The sequence below is a fragment of the Haliotis asinina genome, chromosome 5 (genome assembly GCF_037392515.1).
Source record: "Haliotis asinina isolate JCU_RB_2024 chromosome 5, JCU_Hal_asi_v2, whole genome shotgun sequence".
Classification (NCBI taxonomy): Eukaryota; Metazoa; Mollusca; class Gastropoda; order Lepetellida; family Haliotidae; genus Haliotis; species Haliotis asinina.
The window spans coordinates 57,399,831-57,418,315 of NC_090284.1; the positions used below are offsets into that span (position 1 = coordinate 57,399,831).

Genomic DNA, 18,485 nt, shown 5'->3' on the forward strand with positions numbered 1-18,485 from the left:
CAAAACAAGTTCAAAGAGTTAGAATCTACTTTATTATGTACAGCTCAATCAAAGCAACCATGAACACATCATACACCATGGACACATAACAATTTTGGGGGGGTTATCTGATTATCTGATATTGCTCTCATTACTACAATCACATGCAGTGTCGTTTTATTTAAGCTACATAACTGTATATTTATATAGGACAATTTAGTGAAGACACAAAGATTCATTGTAAATTTCATATCCAAACATGTTGGTAATATTTTCCTCAAAATACATGCTCTTTGACATGTATAATGCTGAAATCTTGAATATGTCTTGGATGTTAAATGTTTGTAATTAAGTACACAAAATATAGATCTACATCATTAGTTGATGAGTCTTTCAACAAAAGAGTCAATAATGTCGTCCTCCTGTAATCCTATAAACTTTCCCTGTGACTGTCCATTCCTTATACCCACCACTGTTGGCACGGATGTTACCTGGAAATACACCCAACAATGATGATATATAAAATATCTACTGGGAAAAGGCAAAAATTTATTGATGTCAATTTCTTTAAACCAAGCAACTAACAGATAATATTCAATTTATGGACTTTCAATTTCAATTTTCAATCAATGACATGATTGAGACGAACAGATGTCTATTCCTGCTATGCTGAAACATCATGGAATACTGGTAACAATATTTACTGCTGCTAGCTTTTATCTCCAAAGCAAAAACAGCATCAGTGTCTCTTCACTCCTAACTCTGAATTACCCATTAATAGGCTTTGTTTATTATACATCACAAAATATTGTGACACAACCCGAGACTATTTTACACACTGAATGAAGTGTATGTCTGCTGTTAGTCCAGGCATACCTACCCCAAACCTCATAGCCAGTTCTGCATTGTTGTCTATATCAACCTTTGCTAGAATCACTTTGCCTTCTTTGCCAGCAATGAGAGACTCTAACCTTGGTGCCAGGACCTTACAGGGCCCACACCACCTGGAACAGAGTCAATAGCAGGATTGTTTGTCACGTTTTGGTCCATTTATTATTGGAAAATCAGCTACACATAACATATATTTATGCAGCATAGCAGAGACATTTTGACCTGAATTTGTTATTATGAGAGCAGCAGCTCAATTTGTATCAATACTGAGCATTGCTGACAGTTCTTCTACCGTGTCTGAAGCTTAGTTCTTTCCATTAATAAAACATAATAAGTAGAGCAATAGTTTTCTCACTTTTCAGTCTATGGATTTGACTGATGGGAATAACATGTCGTTATCAGAAAAGAAAAATGTACTCATAATTTTCTTGATGGCTAAATCTTTTTTGGACTGAAATCAAAACAGTAACGTCATAGAAAATAATAGTAAACTTTCAACCTTGTTAATCCAAAATACCAAAACATCCTCAAAAATCAATACATTTTCATGATGCAGTAAAAGTAGTAAACATGACAGTTAACATTCTACTTTTGAAGCTGTCTCAGCACTTGTGATTTGATTTTACATGTACACATCTTATAGTGGAAACAAAGAGAGAAAGAAAGGGAAGGGGGTAGGTCCAAACCTCTGAAACACCCTGCCCTATGGATCTGCCAGTGGTTTTGTTGGTGGTTTAATAGTAATATGTCTCACGTTGCATGGAAGTCAACGACCACCGGTGTCTTGCTGTCTAAGACCCGCTGCTGGAAGTCATCATCATCTTGAATGTTGATACATTGGAACTTTGCACTGGCTGCAAGTGACCTGACCGGCGAAGTTGTGACCCTGGTGACATGTGACTGGTGAGAAAGGAAGGGCTGCGGGACGCGGAGACAGTGGTGACATCTCACACTGCTTGTAACCACAGGAATCAATCTTCGGAGTATTTGTCGGCTTGCCATAATAAAACCTGAACAGACAGATGATCAGATTCAGAGAACATTAATTTGTGTTTGTGGGTTTATTTTAACGAAGGGCAGACTTTAAAATGGTGTAGTAATATCAATTCTGTGTGACAAAGCAAACATTGGACTTCATCACCTCGTATCCTTTCCCTCAGTCTAAGTAAACTTATCCTCAGTACTTTTCGTTACACTCCACTACTGAGTCTAACAAAACCTTATGGGAGGTCGCGTCAGGTAACCTTTGAGACTGACCAATCAGAACACAGCTTACTAAGTCGTGTAAGTGCACATTCGCACATAACTTTTGAACTTTTTATCTCGAAAAGGTTCGTACCCGAATGATTCCGAATGCTGTTTACAGTACACTCGCTTCCGGGTGATGCACATAACGTACGTACAGCCATGACAATGGTGAGTAAACAATCGCTGAAAATTGTGTTTTTGGCAATATCCAAGGATGTTATCTTGAGGATATACTAGCTAATGGTAACCAACAGAAACCCAAAAGCGTATATACTGCAGGTCAAATAACTGTGTTATATGCGGATTTTTGTTTGTGGAGAGATCTGTGTCGAAAGTCGCTCCGATCCCTAAATAGTAGCTGTTGTCGGATTGGTTAAATCTATTTAACCGTCTCGCTATTGACTGGACGGTCATTGGTCGCTCAAAGGTTACCTGACGCGACCTTCTACTAGGTTTAGTTAGACTCTGTGGTGGAGTGTAACGAAATACACTGAGACTAAGTTTACTTAGACTGCCTTTCCCTAAATTTCATTCTAGTCACATCTTATCATCAGAATCAGGGAGCCTATATGGGAAGGGACAAGAAACTCCCTGTAAAGCCACTGAACATTTGTCTCGCCTCATCACGTGACCAGTGTAGACAATATGGCGGCAGCTTAGTATTTAAGATTGAGCACGGTTTACTTTCAACAGCTGATTACATTTGCTGAGTGTTGTGACAACTGAAGACCTATGTGTAGAAGATAAGTTAACTATGTTGTCACTTCAGTCCAAATCAAATACTTGTTATTAGTGTCTGTATTGGGACAGCAGATTTGTAGTAAAGTTTCAACTTGGTATGTTATAGCTCACTGGCTTCCACTCTCAATTCACCACAAAGATAGACTAAATTAAGTTGATAAAAACTTATTTCACACATTCGTTTAACTTTTAGAAGGGAAACATACCTTTAGTTGAAAGGTATTTGCAAGTAATAGTGACAGTTTTATGATTTTAAAAAATGGTTACAGTGAGAAAAATATGACACATCACCAATCTGTTCTGATCCACCATTGAAATACTACATGTTGTTTGAGTGTTCCTAGTTATTGATTCAAAAACATCTTTCACATACACCTTTCATTCTAATGAGGGGAATAAACTATTAGGTGAAATGTGTTGGCAAATAATAGTGATAGTTTCATCATTTAAAAAAAAACATGTTAGGGTGTATTTGAGCTGTGTGAAAAATGTGACATATTGCCGATTTGATCTGATCAGCCATTGAAATACTACACTATGTTGTCCGAGTGTTTCTAGTTATTATTCTAAAATATCTTTTACATACACCTTTAAATTTTATGAAGCACATATTCGATCAGGTGAAAGGTGTTTGCAAGCAATAGTGATAGTTTTATGATTTTAGAAAAATTGTTGGAGCATATGTGATGTGTGTGAAAAATATGACGATCTGATTTAATCCGCCATTGATGCTTGTGATGTTTGAGGGTTATAGTTCTGTAACATTCTTCTTTCTTGTTGATTTTAATATTTCTTGTTGATCTTATTATATGACAAAACTGGAATGGTGTTTATAAATAACGCTTTGTGATAATCATACACTATCTGTTTTTGACGGATGTGTGACAGTATCAGTTAACATTTTGTTAACGTCCATGCCATTCTCCACTTGCAATTGATATCTGAAATAATTATTAATGTAAACTAAAATGTCTGAAAGTAGAAATGGTAAAGAAAGCAAGGGAGTGACCTATCTCTGTAGATTAACCCTGTCTGAATATATATTCCTCATCTCATGAGTTAGTTTTAACACGTTTCCTAAACTACTGTATCTTGCCGTACTGACAGGCATACCCAGCTTAAGAAAATGACACTCCAGGAAATTTGTCCTAATTGTTACCAAAAGGTGGGGTGCGGGTGCAAGGAAAATAGAACTCATTTGGTACTGGCGATTTCAGGTGAATGATGGGTCGTTTTGGTGATGTGGTGCTGAAACAATTCCTAAAATTTCAAATCTGTATCAAAGTTTTGATGTGTAGTTATAATTGTTACTGTCAACATGATACACATTGACTGTGACTGACTTAATACATTGGGTATGACATGCAGACACTTACGAAACCTCACCTTGCATGCACCACTCGACGTTCTACTGTGAACTACGTCACAGATGCTGCGCTGGCGTACTACGTCATCAATACTGTCCTAGTTCCTTGATAGCGTGCATGGATACTGACGGGCCCATTTCTTACGGTAGGTGACAACCATTTGAAACTTTGAAAAGTTGGTGTCACTTTCTCCTTTAGTGTAACGAGCGTCCTATTGAAAGATTTGTCTATGTGGAGTTAAAACGACACTCATTGATGCGCATAATACAGCTTAAACATACGTGGATAAGTTGACTCGCTTCGTATTGCACTGTCGAGTAGATATGGCCAAATGTAAACAATTCTTATTCACTGTCGTTCTATTGCATACAAAAATTGGCTTTAGTCCCTGAAATTTTGTTAAATGACCATTGAAACTCGGGTGAAAATGAAGTGTGCACCAACCCTTTCTCAAAAAGCTGTATCCACCCTGTCTATCGTGTAACCGCGATCCGCTGATCATGGGTTCGAACCCAAGATATTATATCTCGATCTGAAAATGATATTTTGGTCTGTCACTACTTACGACCTGCGTCAAATGTATTTCAGGCGTTCTTTATCATCTAATTAACTTGTTAATAGGTACATTAAACAAACACCAATAGGAGACAGAAACATCGACAAACATTTTCCACCAAAACAGTCACATGTAAACTTGAGTTGCCCCCAAAAGATCTCTGTGAACATTATCTGGCCTATCTTCAAAGGTATATGGTACTGTATGCCACAAATGTAATATTTTTGTTATTTTATTTTAAAACAAGTTCTTGTCGTAAGAGCTAGGTGGATAAAGGGATCGGGTGGTTTAGGCTTGCATGCGTTCACATGTCATCGATCGAGTAGATCGATGCGCATGTTCCTGATCAGTGGATTGTCTGGTTCAGACTCTTTTTATAGCTGTAATATTGCTGAGTGGGCATGAGTCTCAGCCAACCAACCAACCAACCAACCAACCTATCTACCAACCAACCAACCAACCAACCAACCAACCAATCAATCAACCAACCAACCAACCAATCAATCAATCGAACGATAAATGAAGATGATCACTATTAAGCATGTAAGACAAGCATGGTAATTCCAGACAATAGCCACAATATCTTCTGTCACCCATACTTTCACAAAACAAAGGAAGAATACGAAAGACATTTACACATAAATTATCAGATGAAACGTAAGGCAAGTCTTTCGGTAATTTCGCCATGTTGTCCCTCGTACAATCAATAGATCATTAGTCATTACTAATCAATAACTGTTAAACTCGCAACGCAGCACCACGATTCCTTTGTTGCCGGAACAGTCGTTTTCCCATACTGACTAACGGCAAGTAATATTTGACCTTTCACGATATACTAATGGCACTATGAAGTACATGTGGTCACGTTTCTTTACTGAGGAGGTCGTGCATTAATTGTCACCAATGATATTACATTTATGACTTCTAATTTACATCGAACGTCATAAATATATTTTCACGGATATAAACACTCAAGCTGATGGTCTGTAATGAAGTGCGTGTCAATGGTTTCGATATTAACGTATTTGTTGTATTACCAGGTACACTCCTGTGGGCGTGTTAAGCAGTCAAGATGGCCGCAGTGGCCACACAACAATCCACCGATGTTAACGCAGTGTACAAGCCCCGGCGTACAGAGGCCATGCCCAAGAACTCGCTGTTCGGAACGTCCCTTGAGATGAAGAATGGCGAGGTGCAGCATCAGCTCCCGGCTGAAGCCGTCACTGCAAACACCAACGTCCGGCAAGGTATAACTAGCGGAACTTTTACATTACCCACAGTGTACTAAGTAACTCTTTTGTTGTACACATATGTCAATCATGTTTTATCATATACATGTTATAATGTTTTGGATGACGGAAGCACCACAATGATAAATTAATTAAAGTGATAATGCGAGGCCGCGGTTATGGTGTAATGAAATGCACAGAGAGCCCAATGCATGTTCTATCAACCCCTGGCCACGACACACCGAACGACTTTTAAATGTGATTCTTGTTGCCTTACTTGGCGTTTGAAACTAAAGGGCCACATCAGTGATACTGTGTCTGAGTAGGGGTATCCCCGTGTTAAACTGAGGTATGGTATAACATTGGGATGGTGCAGCTAGGGCCGGACTTGAACAAGCAGCGACGCACACACGTATGCATGCACGCTGAACTTATGATGAGCGTGACATTAAACCCCGTTTCACCTCAAATGAAACAAAACTTCTTAATTTAATTCTTTAACATTCTGGTACGGTAAAACGAAAACAAGACGTGTCATGTTAGAGCGGGCTAATCACCTCGAAGAACCAGTAGGGTCTGTGTGTTATCTGATTTTACTGTGTGCTGCCGTGAGAACAATAGGGCCATAGATCGACGATCACCACTTGCCCAGAATGTTTTCTCAAAACTATCTATATCCCAATCTGGTAAACGTTCTATATGACATGCCAAAACTTAACACGTTTCTTATCTTTGCCTGTACCGACGGGTACAGTATCAGGGTATCACCTGCAGACTGTTTTATGTTTTCTATCCAGATAATGATATCCTTCTCCGCAAACGTGCTGACTTTGAGCACCAGAAGGAGGTCGCTCGGAAGAGTCAGAACGACCTGAAGTCCGCAGAGGAAAAGGCTCTGGCGTTTAGCCCTGACCTAAAAAATACATCCATGACGTCAGCTTCAAGGAGGGGTCAAACGGACAAGGAACACAAGTGGTTTACGGAGAGGGACATCGAACATGCCAAAGACGTGAATGTTGGTGGACTCACAGCTACAGGGAGTTACAACAGAGACAAGTATGGCCGAAAATCTAAAGTGCATTCCTATAGCCAAATGGGTGACATACTTTATCCGGGGATGGAGTTCACGACCCAGCAAGGTAATGATACAAATCAGAACAGCAGTTTCAGGAAGAGATCTCAACAAAGGACCAACATTACGAACGACCTTGAGATACAGACGGCTGGGGCAAGTCAGCCAGCGCCCCGCAGTGTCATAGCGATTCCTGCCAATATCAGACACAAGTACGGCAGTGCGGTATGCGATGCCTTGTTTTCAGACGCAGCAACTGTGGCAGCCAGCATGGCTCGTTACAAAGAACTGGAGGCTCCTGTACAAAATCGGCGTCCTGAACAGCCTGGAGTGTTCAAGAAGAATGACAACCCCGAGTACGATCTCCTCAGTAATGCAACCCGGCAGAATGTCTTTCCTGGTTATACTTCGGGGTATAAAATTAGTACAACAAAAACTGTGTACAATGACAACGTCTTCAATCAGCGATACCAGGACCCAGAGGAGTACCGTTACCAAAGGGATGAGCTCAGTGAGTATACGGCGTATCCCAACCTTCTTAGATATCAGAAATTGATTGAGTTGACATCAATAATACGCTAAAACACTATGCCGGAAGTAATGCAGTGTTATTTACGAACGATTTGCAAGAAATGATGATCGTATATATTTTATGTGGTAAATTGGAATTCTAATGTGACAGATATTGAACAAAGGTACATATTTAGATTGTCGTGGGACACGTGCCCCAACCCACAATGACAAAGGGACTTAAGCTTAAACTCCATTGCAAGTATGGACGGTTTCCTATAAAATCCCTGTGAGTCATTGTAACATTTAAAGGGAGATAATCGAAAATTTCATTGTCATAGTAATCAAATTGTTGTGACAAAGCTTACCTTGTCATAGTGTTTAAGTTTGTTCTGATCTCTACCCAGCTGTAACATAACTGGAGCGTTGAATTCGGGACTAATCGTTATTTAATTATTTGAAAACAACATATTTCTTATGACTAATGTTATACAATGTTTAGGATAATCCTTCTCATATTAGAGGCCTGATCCTGCATTATGTAATGTTTCTTCCTTTCGCTTTGCTGCCAGCCTCCTGCACTCTTCTTTCTGTTGTATCACTAACACCACCACGTGTAGTAAAAACACTGACATCACTGAGCTGTCATTGCAAGACATCCACCCGCAATCTCTACCTTACGACCTAACCGTGTGATTCAATTCACAATGACGTATTTGAAGAAATGTTAACATAAACAAGTAAATTTGGTAATTGAGGAAGTAATGAGTCCAGCATAGTGTATATGAGACGTGCGATCGAAATACATGTACTTGCCATGGTGCATCTATGACAATTCATGTAAAACTGCTTTGACTCGTTTTCTGCAACCTTCTCATCTTATGAGTTTTTTGACGAACCCTGACGCTGTGCTCTGGTCTGACGCTGTGTTCCGATTTGACGTTGTGTTCCGCCATTTGCTGTGCATGTCTTTCCTTCGCATTTTGTGTGGTGTTGCTGCACGTGTTTCTGGTTTGTTCTAGGTAAGTGGGCTGAACACAACGTGCTGAGAGAGAGAATGAAGAGGGCCTGGGATCGTAAAGCTTTGGAAGGGGGAAAGACGGAGTAAATTACAGAACTGTATGATTTTGAAAGTCTCTTTGTGGTAAATAAAAGTCATTATATCTCATCTTTAATCAGCTTTAATAGTAAAAAGAATTTTAAAAAAAGAAAAATAATGGTTTTAACAAAATTTCTTTATTGATGACATGAGAATTATACCTTTGTCATTTTCATTTTAACATGCGCTTTCGCTTGCACACATGATTGCTTTTCCCCCTAACTTCACGAGTAGTTCCATGAATAAGACAATACTGACACTTTAACACTGCTCTTTTTTGCCCGGAAATAATCAACAAGTCTGTGATTATGTACATCCTTTCCAGCTCGTCATCCAGTTCAAACTGACCGATTCGATTCAATGAAATTGTATATTCCAAAATACAAAAGCTAAATCTATAGTTTGTTTTTTATATAAACATGATATTTGCATTACATTGTCTTTGTTTCACCATGAAAATATTTGAAAAAGTGATACTGGTTATTTTCTCTTTACGGTATGTAAACACTGTGTTGATCTGTGTATCCCAACATCTTTTCAGGTAAATGGGCAGAACACAATGTATTACGACAGCGCATGGGAAAACAGTGGGACGAGTATCTAGCAAGTTTGCCTAAGGCAGTTGTAAACTGGGATCGGAGTGCCACTCGACCCGTTCCTGAAAAGCCTACACAACAAAAACTAAAACCGAGGCCAAAGCCCAAAAAACCAGAACCTGTTGTTGAGAAGCCTGCCACGCCGTTAGAAGTAATCGAGTTCAAGACGCCGCCAATTACCCCACCACCGGCACCAGCACCAGCGCCAATGCCAGAAAAGTTTGAAAAGGACGACGAATTTTGGAAGTTTTTTGATCAGCCGATGCCTACGTGATGATTGTCATGTCTTAAAGCTATCACGGGTAATTTTTATTATCTTACGATTTACTGTTTCGCGTTTTATATTGGCAGGATAATTCTAATATAGTTCAAGTTCACCGTTTCCACGAGACGTGATTTTTTCAGGGGTGTTAAATACTGATATTGAATTCCGTATTTTTGAACTTTATGGAAGACACCCGGGTTGTAGCTTTGCCTCAAACTACTAGCAATAACCTAAAGAGCATTAATATTTAGTTTTCCACTTTGAAAGACCGATATCTTGAGTGTTTGTGCATTTTGCTTTGTATTACTTTTTGTTTACATATATGTATATCTACGCCAAAACTATGTACTTGTATTTATGCTCCATGCAGTATTAAGTTTATTGTGTATTTGTAAAAGACAGTGTATAACTGCTGGCATTGCTGTTGTTTGTATGTCTGTTATACCTATATATGTTCTATCGTATAACCATGCATTAAGCAGAATTTGTTTATACGTTTCATTGTTGCTTTACACTTTGTTGATGAAGTTTTCATTTTTCGTCTTCATCACCACCGCAACCCATCGTTGTCAGCCTTTCAGTGATTTAGAGATAGAGACGATTATATTTATTTTGTTTATGAAGACACATGTTGTAATTTAATGAAGCTATCTAAGTGGAAAGGGTATAATTCATGAGTAAATGTAGTGTATATTTAGTGTTCTATCTTTAAAGATGTGCTTATATATTTCAGTACGTTTTGAGGCCTGTCCTTATTGAACCGTTTCCTATTTGTCATTGAAGTTTTCACCTGAGGCAAATAACACACACCAATTCATCTCAGATATGTCTTAATTGTTCATTCAAAATATAATCTTTTGTCTTAAATCTCGCACCTGTTCATACTTTAAGTTATACTTGGAGTTTGTTCATATACATATATGCTATACTTGTTCATTGCCTCACCATGCTATGAGATATTATTCATTTCAAACTGAGAAAGTGTGATGTGTAGTGTATATGTCTTGTATCTGTATCTCTTGATACAACGATGTATCTGTCTGATCTGCAAGTGTCATGAAAGATCACAGGGGGCGAAAGAAAGAGTGCCTTAACATTACACAATAAGAGAAGAGAGACCCCCAAAATTGCCATCATCAGTTTGTAAGAAAATAAATACAAACATATCTTGAATTTATTGTTGTTATGTGATTTTCTGTTTCAATGTAAACAAATCGATGGACGTCGCGATCATAAGACAACAGAACAGCACGTTTAATGTCCATGACGTCATTGAATTTAGTTTTACACCGCTTTTAGCGATAGTCCGGTTATAGCAAGCCGGGGAACATCAGAAATAGTCTTCACAGTTTTATACTCATGTGAGGAATCGAGCCTAGGTCTTCAACGTGACGAACCACAAGGCTATCAAATTGCCCCAAATGGCCTATTTCCGTCCTTACAAACGAGATGCTGATAGCATGAGCAAAAACCCACAATCAATCATCAAGGTTACCATACATCTCAGGGAAATTCAATGTTTATCTGTTTGGAATTCGGTCAAGCGTTGAATCAAACCCCCAAACTTTATCAGTCGCTTAGTGTCGTCTATGCGTGGTCGTTTTCAAGCCTGCATCAACGCCAATAATGGACACACACGATACTGAATCTGTCAATAGACTTTTGACATCACATGTCTTCAAGGGCGTGTCACGATGCCCTTGTCAAATGATACACATTTTGATATTGTCCTGTCAACAGTTAAATAGTGATTAAGGAAAACACTACAAATCATGTCATTATCCCTTTGCATTAAAATAGCATAACTTTAGATAATGCACAGTTACTTTTATTCCGGTAGTATATTTGTTTCACGTCGGAGATTTAAATCAGTCGTCAGTGGTTTCCACGCTGTGCAGGTGAGTAGATCAAGCAGGTCAAAACTTGAACTAACAGTTGGGTTTTTTTTGCACCAAGGTAACGGTAATTGAGTCTTGAGTACTTTTTGATGGTCACACACAGCAACATTCATCCGGGCTGCTAAACGTCTTTCGTTTAAACATTGAAGTATTAGGACGAAATCTGCAAGTTGGTTTGTTGACACATGTGCAAAGAAACGAAATTCAGAAGACTGCATATTTTATTGTCCACCAAAGTGACTGTAATGAGATCTACATTATATGCTTCCCCACACCCGACGTTGCAAACGGAAATGGCATTTGACACAAGAAAACCCACGGACATGGCAATTGGTTGTGGACTTATGCTAACGAAACCAAACTTGCTCAGAAAAATGAATAACAATAGATTTCATGCATGAATGATGACAGACAACATGTTGAATCGATTATTTAGTCAGCAGCCATGTTTGTTCAAACTCTGACCTTGCAACATCTACACCGTTCTTCACCATGCTATATGAGCACAAATGGTATCCAAGCTACTGTCATTCTTATTGTGAACTCCTTTCACGTTTTAACGAAAAAAGTCGAAATTATGAAAGATCTTCCAATGAACTAGATGAATTCATGTAAATAAATCACAAATATTGAGTGAGTGAGTTCCAAACAGCCAGCAACCATCGTTCAAATGAAATCGTAGCCTTCTTTCGAAGAGACTTGAACTGAGTCCAAGGTGTGATGTGGCACAACCAAGCATATAGAATCCCAAGAACGCTGTAATGGTTGCGGCTCGTAACTGTGACAGGATCCGTTGATCGTAGGTTCGACTATTAGATTCAACCTGATTATGATAAAATATGTCGGCATTATTTATACACATGCTTAAGTGACTTACACCAACGTCCTTCACTACAACGTCCATTCATCGTGCTCACCTATTAAAATAATGTTTAAGCCGGCGTTATACTGACTCACTGATATTTTCCGGGGATGTATACAGATGTGAGAATATCAATGACTGACTCTACTTTCACACTGGCGCCTGCAGAACAAACCAGGCAAACCACAATACGTTACTTACATGCCTATCAAGTGCGTGAGTGCGATTTGCATCTATGCTCATTTCGAGCGTGTAGTCTCTCGTCGAACATATCAGGTAATCACAGATTACCGGAAGACACTGCTATGTGCAGGTACTAATTATCAACAACTATCAACAGGCACACGAACATGCCTTAAGGCAACCCTGTGTGAAGTGGTTCTGTCATCGGAGAAGTTCCCAGTAATGAAATCCGCTATCTGACCGACTGATCTCTTAACACACTTAGAGATCAAGCACTATTACAGGTGAAATCATACCTCAGACGTTATAGTCCCACATCACATTTCAAGATGCAAAACACGCAGGTTCGTGAAGGAACAAATGCGATAAAATAACATATTCCCACAATTATTCTTTAAAAACAGTTCTAAATATCGGTTGTATTGCATCTGGAATTCAAGGGGCTTTCAACACTTTAATGATAAAATACAATGAAGTTCAGAAAGTAGACGGAATGACACTTGAAGCGGATAAATGCCCGGATAATCAAAGTGATCTTCTCTGGTTAAAACACTGACTGCACAACTCGCATGTTCAGCAAGGTTATCGCCACAGAACAACGAATAACTAATAACATCTATCGTTTTTGATATATCAAAACATCCACGTGCCCGAATTTGCCTCTGCTCCTAAAGGTCCAGTGCAGTGCACACGTCAGATCAGTAGTGACTTGCAAGACATTAGAATCCTGCGCCAGGACTCAGGATGCACAAAGTTCTGTCAAGCTCGTGTTCCCGTTGTTCCTATATTTGAGGCAAACCGGCTTCAGACTCTTTCTTTGATGTTTCATCGTGATCATCGTGATCGACATCCAGTTCTTCTTCATCATCATCCTTCTCATCCCCACGATCATGGAGTAGCTTCCGGTGACCTCTGAGTACGACACGGAAGTCATTCGAGGATGATGACTGTGCTTTAGCTTGATTCTTGGCTGCGTGGCCTTCTTTTGCCGAATTGACGTTTACTCTTGTAATGGAGTAATAGTCGCTATGGAGCTCACTTTTAGGATCATATTCCTGCTTTGCATCTCCTGGAAAACTGATGGCGAACACCTCTGTCGGGACCTCTGGGAACATCCTCAGACTTTTCCGCGTATGTGCAATCTTGGGGTTGAAGGACGCATTGTGAGACGTTCTGGACTGAGGTGGTAGAAGAGAGAGGGACGTCTTCATAAAGTCTAAACCTTTAATAGGAGGAAACGATTCCTTCCTTACCGGAATTGGTTTCGTAGGCTTAGCGCATGCTATTGCCATCTTGTGCTCATCTGTCAAGATTGCCTTCGGAAAGTAACGCCCGGGTACTTGCTTGGCGCGTGTCATTGCAGGGCGAAGTGGTAGAGGTTCTATACTCTTCTTATTACTTTTGGAATAGATGGCTTTCAGAGTCAAACTTGTAAAATCTCTGGAATCAGCTTTCATTGAGATGGTGGGGGCGAAGCTTGACTGTACCCTTCTGCCGTTAACATTGCTGGTAGCACCGAGAATACGAAGCGGGGATGTAACTCCTGAAGTGTCTGTGTAGCTGTAGGAAGATTTCACCTCCCGGGTTTCTCTCAGCCCACATGGAGTGTACCGATTCCATCTCGGGACATAGATCCCTGGGGTGAGGGAGGAGGTGAAAACTGACCCGGCTGTCATCGCTGCCGATATGGGGTTAGGTTTCTATCCTCATTTCGTACACTGTGATGTTGGTTCCGACATTCCACACTTCCCACTTTGACAACTCCACTTACAGGCAAATACACAAAGAGTATCTCGGCAACAGTTCACGCATGTGTTCCGCTCCGTATGCCTTCTTTGGAACGTCGTCTGTAATGAAACTAAAGTAATTTGTCCACAAACTGGCTACAGACCCTCCTGATCTCGTATCTGCTCGGATCATTAAGCAGACGACACCTGATCGCAGTCTTCTTCACCGTCAATTAATTACGATGAAGGTCTTCAGGAGGCCATGGCATGTTTTCCTCGAGTACCACCTTACTCCGACTTGTTGCTGTGATTCGTTTCGACTCTGGGTAGATCTCGCACTAATCCCATGACAACGGGATCACAGCGAGTGTTCGATGAGGCGTGGACGAACCATTTACTGACTTTCAAACCTACACAAGATTATCTTCTCGCTAATAATATATCGCCGGCTAATATCAGGCTCACGAATAACCGACGTATTGTTCAAGCCGAGTGTAATCTAGCGTGTCTTAAACATGTGAATATCACGCTCAGTCGTGTAATGATTGATAACGCACTGCCCACTCTGCGACCTGCGTGCTTACTTTGATATGGTTTATGTGCTGCCCATAATAGCTGATACCTGACGTGAGGAACACAGCTTCAGTGTTAATGACACGAGGTTGATAATCCTACCCCTCTGCTTTGTATGTTAATAACATATTTCATTTCAAGGTTCTCATCTATACCATCATGTGTAAACAACAGGATTTGATGTGTTGGGCTGCATTGGGGCTGTGTATATCAGATCCCCGTTTCATTCGTGCGGAATGAATTCACTGATCCGCAAAAAACATATGGTTAAGAAATAAACATTAGAACTGAGATAACTATATGTCTTATTGACTGTTTCGCAGCACTCAAGATATTTCATTTTCTTTTCCACCCAGCCCTTTCTGCGCAGGTGCGTAGGGTCATGGGCCCTTATTTTCGAAACGTTCGTAGCGCTGTGACATTCGACAAACCTATGATGAACTATAGAGTTGCGACAGCTCGTAACGTAACGGACGGTTTGTGGAGCGATGCGCAGGGCCCAGATTCACAAGACGTTCGTAGCGATACGACCGTCGTACGCCTGTGGTAAACTATATACAGTATGGTTCAAAATTATTGAGAATAGCTAAAGCATTTCATATTATTAAACGATAACAAATCAGATAAAATTGAATGTATTGTGAAAGTGAACTGACCTTTTCATGTTGTGTAGGTAACAATTTAATATTTTATCAAGTCTCCTTGAGCTTCACGGCACAGTCTAAGACGGGTAGGCATACTTCCTATCAGAGAGGTTAGTGTCTCGTGAGTTATGCTGTCCCAGTATCGGACCACTTCTCTCTTCATGTCTTCAATTTTTGTCAACCCCTTTTGATTCACACATTCCTTCATCATCCCCCAAATGTTTTCAATGGGATTTAAGTCAGGACTATATGTAGGAAATGGTAATGCAGTCACATTTTTCTCCTGAAACCACTGCTTGGCATGTTTTGCGGTGTGTTTAGGATCATTATCTTGCTGCAAAATCCAGTCATTTCCATAAAACACATGTGCACTTGGAAGGAGAAAATTATCTAATATGTTAGTGTAGCGTTGACTTGTCAGATTTCCCTCAAACACACACAGCGGGGTCGTTCCTAATAAGGATATCCCTCCCCATACATGAAACTTTGGGCTGTATTTAGGTCGTCGATACAACGGTGCTGACGCAGACTTTGTCCATATTTTCACATTATTGGGATATACCCATATTGAGCTTTCATCAGTAAAATTCACATTTTCCCAGTCAAAGTTTTCATGTGCCAAACACCACTCAACACGCCTGTCTTTATGTTCTTGTTTCATGAGAGGAGAAGGAATTCCAGTCTTTTTCTCCCATCCAAAATCAATCAAATTTCTTCTAACTGTAGATTTTGATACAACTGTTGATCCCCTTTCTATCATTTTATACCTGATGTTGGAGATGCTTGCCCTTTGCTTTTTAGATGCTAAAATTCCCAGCCGGACGCGATCTGAGAAGTCCAATTTTCTGGGTCCTTCTGCTCCTTTCTGGTGCCCAAAATCCTTTCCCTCTTTAAAATTCTTCCTAATCCTATACACAGTAGAAAGAGGAGTTCCTGTTCTCTCTGCCAATGTATTTACATCATCAATTCCTTGATTACACAACTCAAAAATCAACCTTCTTTTATCTTCAGCAGACATTGTTGACAGTGCTGAGGAAAATGACGTCTGCTACAAATTCAGGGGAGGTAACTCTAATTGTACTATACTCAGTAGGCCAAGATGAGTTACCTCCTTTATACCATTACTTAGTTTTAAGTATCAGTGAATCAGTTGAGGTGTTAGGATAGCTCAAAGTAAGAAGAAAAATTCTCAATAATTATGAACCAGACTATAGTTACGTCAGGTAATAACGAAAGCATTCTGGTGAACTCGGAGAAACGCTTTTATATTTATTCACAGACTGCGACAAGATCAATAAACGGTCTTCATTGTTGCTTTAAGCTCCCTACAACCATAGTTCCAACCAAACTCACTAATCACAGGTAAATGAACAACGACCATGTCAAACTGTTTACTCTTTCCTAAGCTGACCTCGTTCTTTACCAAATCGAATTAAAGGTCATATACCGGTAGGCACAGATGACCCGTGAAGATCCGGGTCAGAATTGATCTTCTGCAACCCAGTCTTGCAGTAAGAGGGGACTAACATGATCGGGTGGTCGGGTTCACTGACTTGGCTGACAAATGAAATTGTATACCAGCTGCGTATAACGATGCTCAAGCTGTTTTGTCTGGTCCGAACTCGAGGTTTCACGGACTGCTTCCATATAGCTTGAATACTGCTGAGTGCGGCGTAAAACAACTAGCCAAACAGTGTCTGATCCTTTACACTTCAGTGTCTGATCCTTTACTCTTCCGTACGCTAATCTCGTTCTTTGTCAAACTGAATTGACATAATTTCTACGGTGAAAATATACCGCATAATGCCATGTAAAATCTGTATCAGCTGACGAAGACCTTACAAAACTTAATACCATTACTGGGTGTGTATATTTCTGCATCTTTAAAGACCCTGAAGGGTATGTTATGACACAGGTAATGCTCGTATTTGATCTTAAGCCTGCTTCGACCGTAATGCCATTTCCACACAAGCTGGAACCAGTATATATATTTAGTAAGCGCATTATCATTACTAGTGATCGGGGTCAGCGTTTGCGGATCACACCTCAACGGTAGTACCCATAACAAACACATGAAATGACAAGTCAGTTATCATGTGCAGTTGTAGTTTGTAGGCGTAGTCATAACAGATATACAGTATGGTTCAAAATTATTGAGAATAGCTAAAGCATTTCATATTATTAAACTAGAACAAATCAGATAAAATTGAATGTATTGTGAAAGTGAACTGACCTTTTCATGTTGTGTAGGTAACAATTTAATATTTTATCAAGTCTCCTTGAGCTTCACGGCACAGTCTAAGACGGGTAGGCATACTTCCTATCAGAGAGGTTAGTGTCTCGTGAGTTATGCTGTCCCAGTATCGGACCACTTCTCTCTTCATGTCTTCAATTTTTGTCAACCCCTTTTGATTCACACATTCCTTCATCATCCCCCAAATGTCCTCAATGGGATTTAAGTCAGGACTATATGCAGGAAATGGTAATGCAGTCACATTGTTCTCCTGAAACCACTGCTTGGCATGTTTTGCGGTGTGTTTAAGATCATTATCTTGCTGCAAAATCCAGTCATTTCCATAAAACACATGTGCACATGGAAGGAGAAAATTATCTAATATGTTAGTGTAGCGTTGACTTGTCAGATTTCCCTCAAACACACACAGCGGGGTCGTTCCTAATAAGGATATCCCTCCCCATACATGAAACTTTGGGCTGTATTTAGGTCGTCGATACAACGGTGCTGACGCAGACTTTGTCCATATTTTCACATTATTGGGATATACCCATATTGAGCTTTCATCAGTAAAAATCACATTTTCCCAGTCAAAGTTTTCATGTGCCAAACACCACTCAACACGCCTGTCTTTATGTTCTTGTTTCATGAGAGGAGAAGGAATTCCAGTCTTTTTCTCCCATCCAAGATCAATCAAATTTCTTCTAACTGTAGATTTTGATACAACTGTTGATCCCCTTTCTATCATTTCATACCTGATGTTGGAGATGCTTGCCCTTTGCTTTTTAGACGCTAAAATTCCCAGCCGGACG

The 18,485-nt window shown here is 39.9% G+C and overlaps 3 protein-coding genes across 4 annotated transcripts; 1 reads left to right on the top strand and 2 right to left on the bottom strand.

Annotated features, from left to right (window-relative positions):
• Positions 1–13: 13 nt before the first annotated feature.
• LOC137284914 (thioredoxin C-1-like) lies at positions 14–4,310 on the bottom strand. The gene is made up of 4 exons (XM_067816960.1): positions 4,246–4,310; positions 1,625–1,880; positions 860–983; positions 14–470 (listed from the first exon to the last, which is right to left on the bottom strand). Exons 1-4 carry the CDS (start codon positions 4,250–4,252, stop codon positions 357–359), a joined length of 501 nt encoding a protein of 166 aa, XP_067673061.1. The 5' UTR covers positions 4,253–4,310; the 3' UTR covers positions 14–356.
• A 15-nt stretch (positions 4,311–4,325) lies between these two features.
• On the top strand, positions 4,326–10,726 carry LOC137284915 (uncharacterized). Of its 2 annotated transcripts, XM_067816962.1 has the most exons (5): positions 4,326–4,371; positions 5,823–6,029; positions 6,809–7,594; positions 8,616–8,737; positions 9,234–10,726. In XM_067816962.1, exons 2-4 carry the CDS (start codon positions 5,855–5,857, stop codon positions 8,699–8,701), a joined length of 1,047 nt encoding a protein of 348 aa, XP_067673063.1. In that variant the 5' UTR covers positions 4,326–4,371; positions 5,823–5,854; the 3' UTR covers positions 8,702–8,737; positions 9,234–10,726. The 2 variants fall into 2 exon arrangements, with proteins under 2 accessions (XP_067673063.1, XP_067673062.1); XM_067816961.1 differs by lacking the exon at positions 8,616–8,737 and having other exon boundaries at positions 4,342–4,371.
• Positions 10,727–13,278: 2,552 nt separating this feature from the next.
• On the bottom strand, positions 13,279–14,172 carry LOC137283318 (uncharacterized). Its single transcript, XM_067814771.1, has one exon. The coding sequence runs from the start codon at positions 14,170–14,172 to the stop codon at positions 13,279–13,281; it is 894 nt and encodes a 297-aa protein (XP_067670872.1).
• Positions 14,173–18,485: the final 4,313 nt, after the last annotated feature.

What these genes read in the sequence shown, in the direction of transcription:
- LOC137284915 (XM_067816961.1), top strand. Translation starts at nt 5,855, where the DNA reads ATGGCCGCAGTGGCCACACAACAATCCACCGATGTTAACGCAGTGTAC. An exon ending in AAACACCAACGTCCGGCAAG is followed by an intron (nt 6,030 to 6,808) that starts GTATAACTAGCG and finishes TTTTCTATCCAG; the next exon opens with ATAATGATATCCTTCTCCGC. An exon ending in TTACCAAAGGGATGAGCTCA is followed by an intron (nt 7,595 to 9,233) that starts GTGAGTATACGG and finishes ACATCTTTTCAG; the next exon opens with GTAAATGGGCAGAACACAAT.
- LOC137284914 (XM_067816960.1), bottom strand. An exon ending in GTCGTTGACTTCCATGCAAC is followed by an intron (nt 984 to 1,624) that starts GTGAGACATATT and finishes ACTCTGTTCCAG; the next exon opens with GTGGTGTGGGCCCTGTAAGG. An exon ending in AACTGGCTATGAGGTTTGGG is followed by an intron (nt 471 to 859) that starts GTAGGTATGCCT and finishes GTGTATTTCCAG; the next exon opens with GTAACATCCGTGCCAACAGT.
- LOC137283318 (XM_067814771.1), bottom strand. Translation starts at nt 14,172, where the DNA reads ATGACAGCCGGGTCAGTTTTCACCTCCTCCCTCACCCCAGGGATCTAT.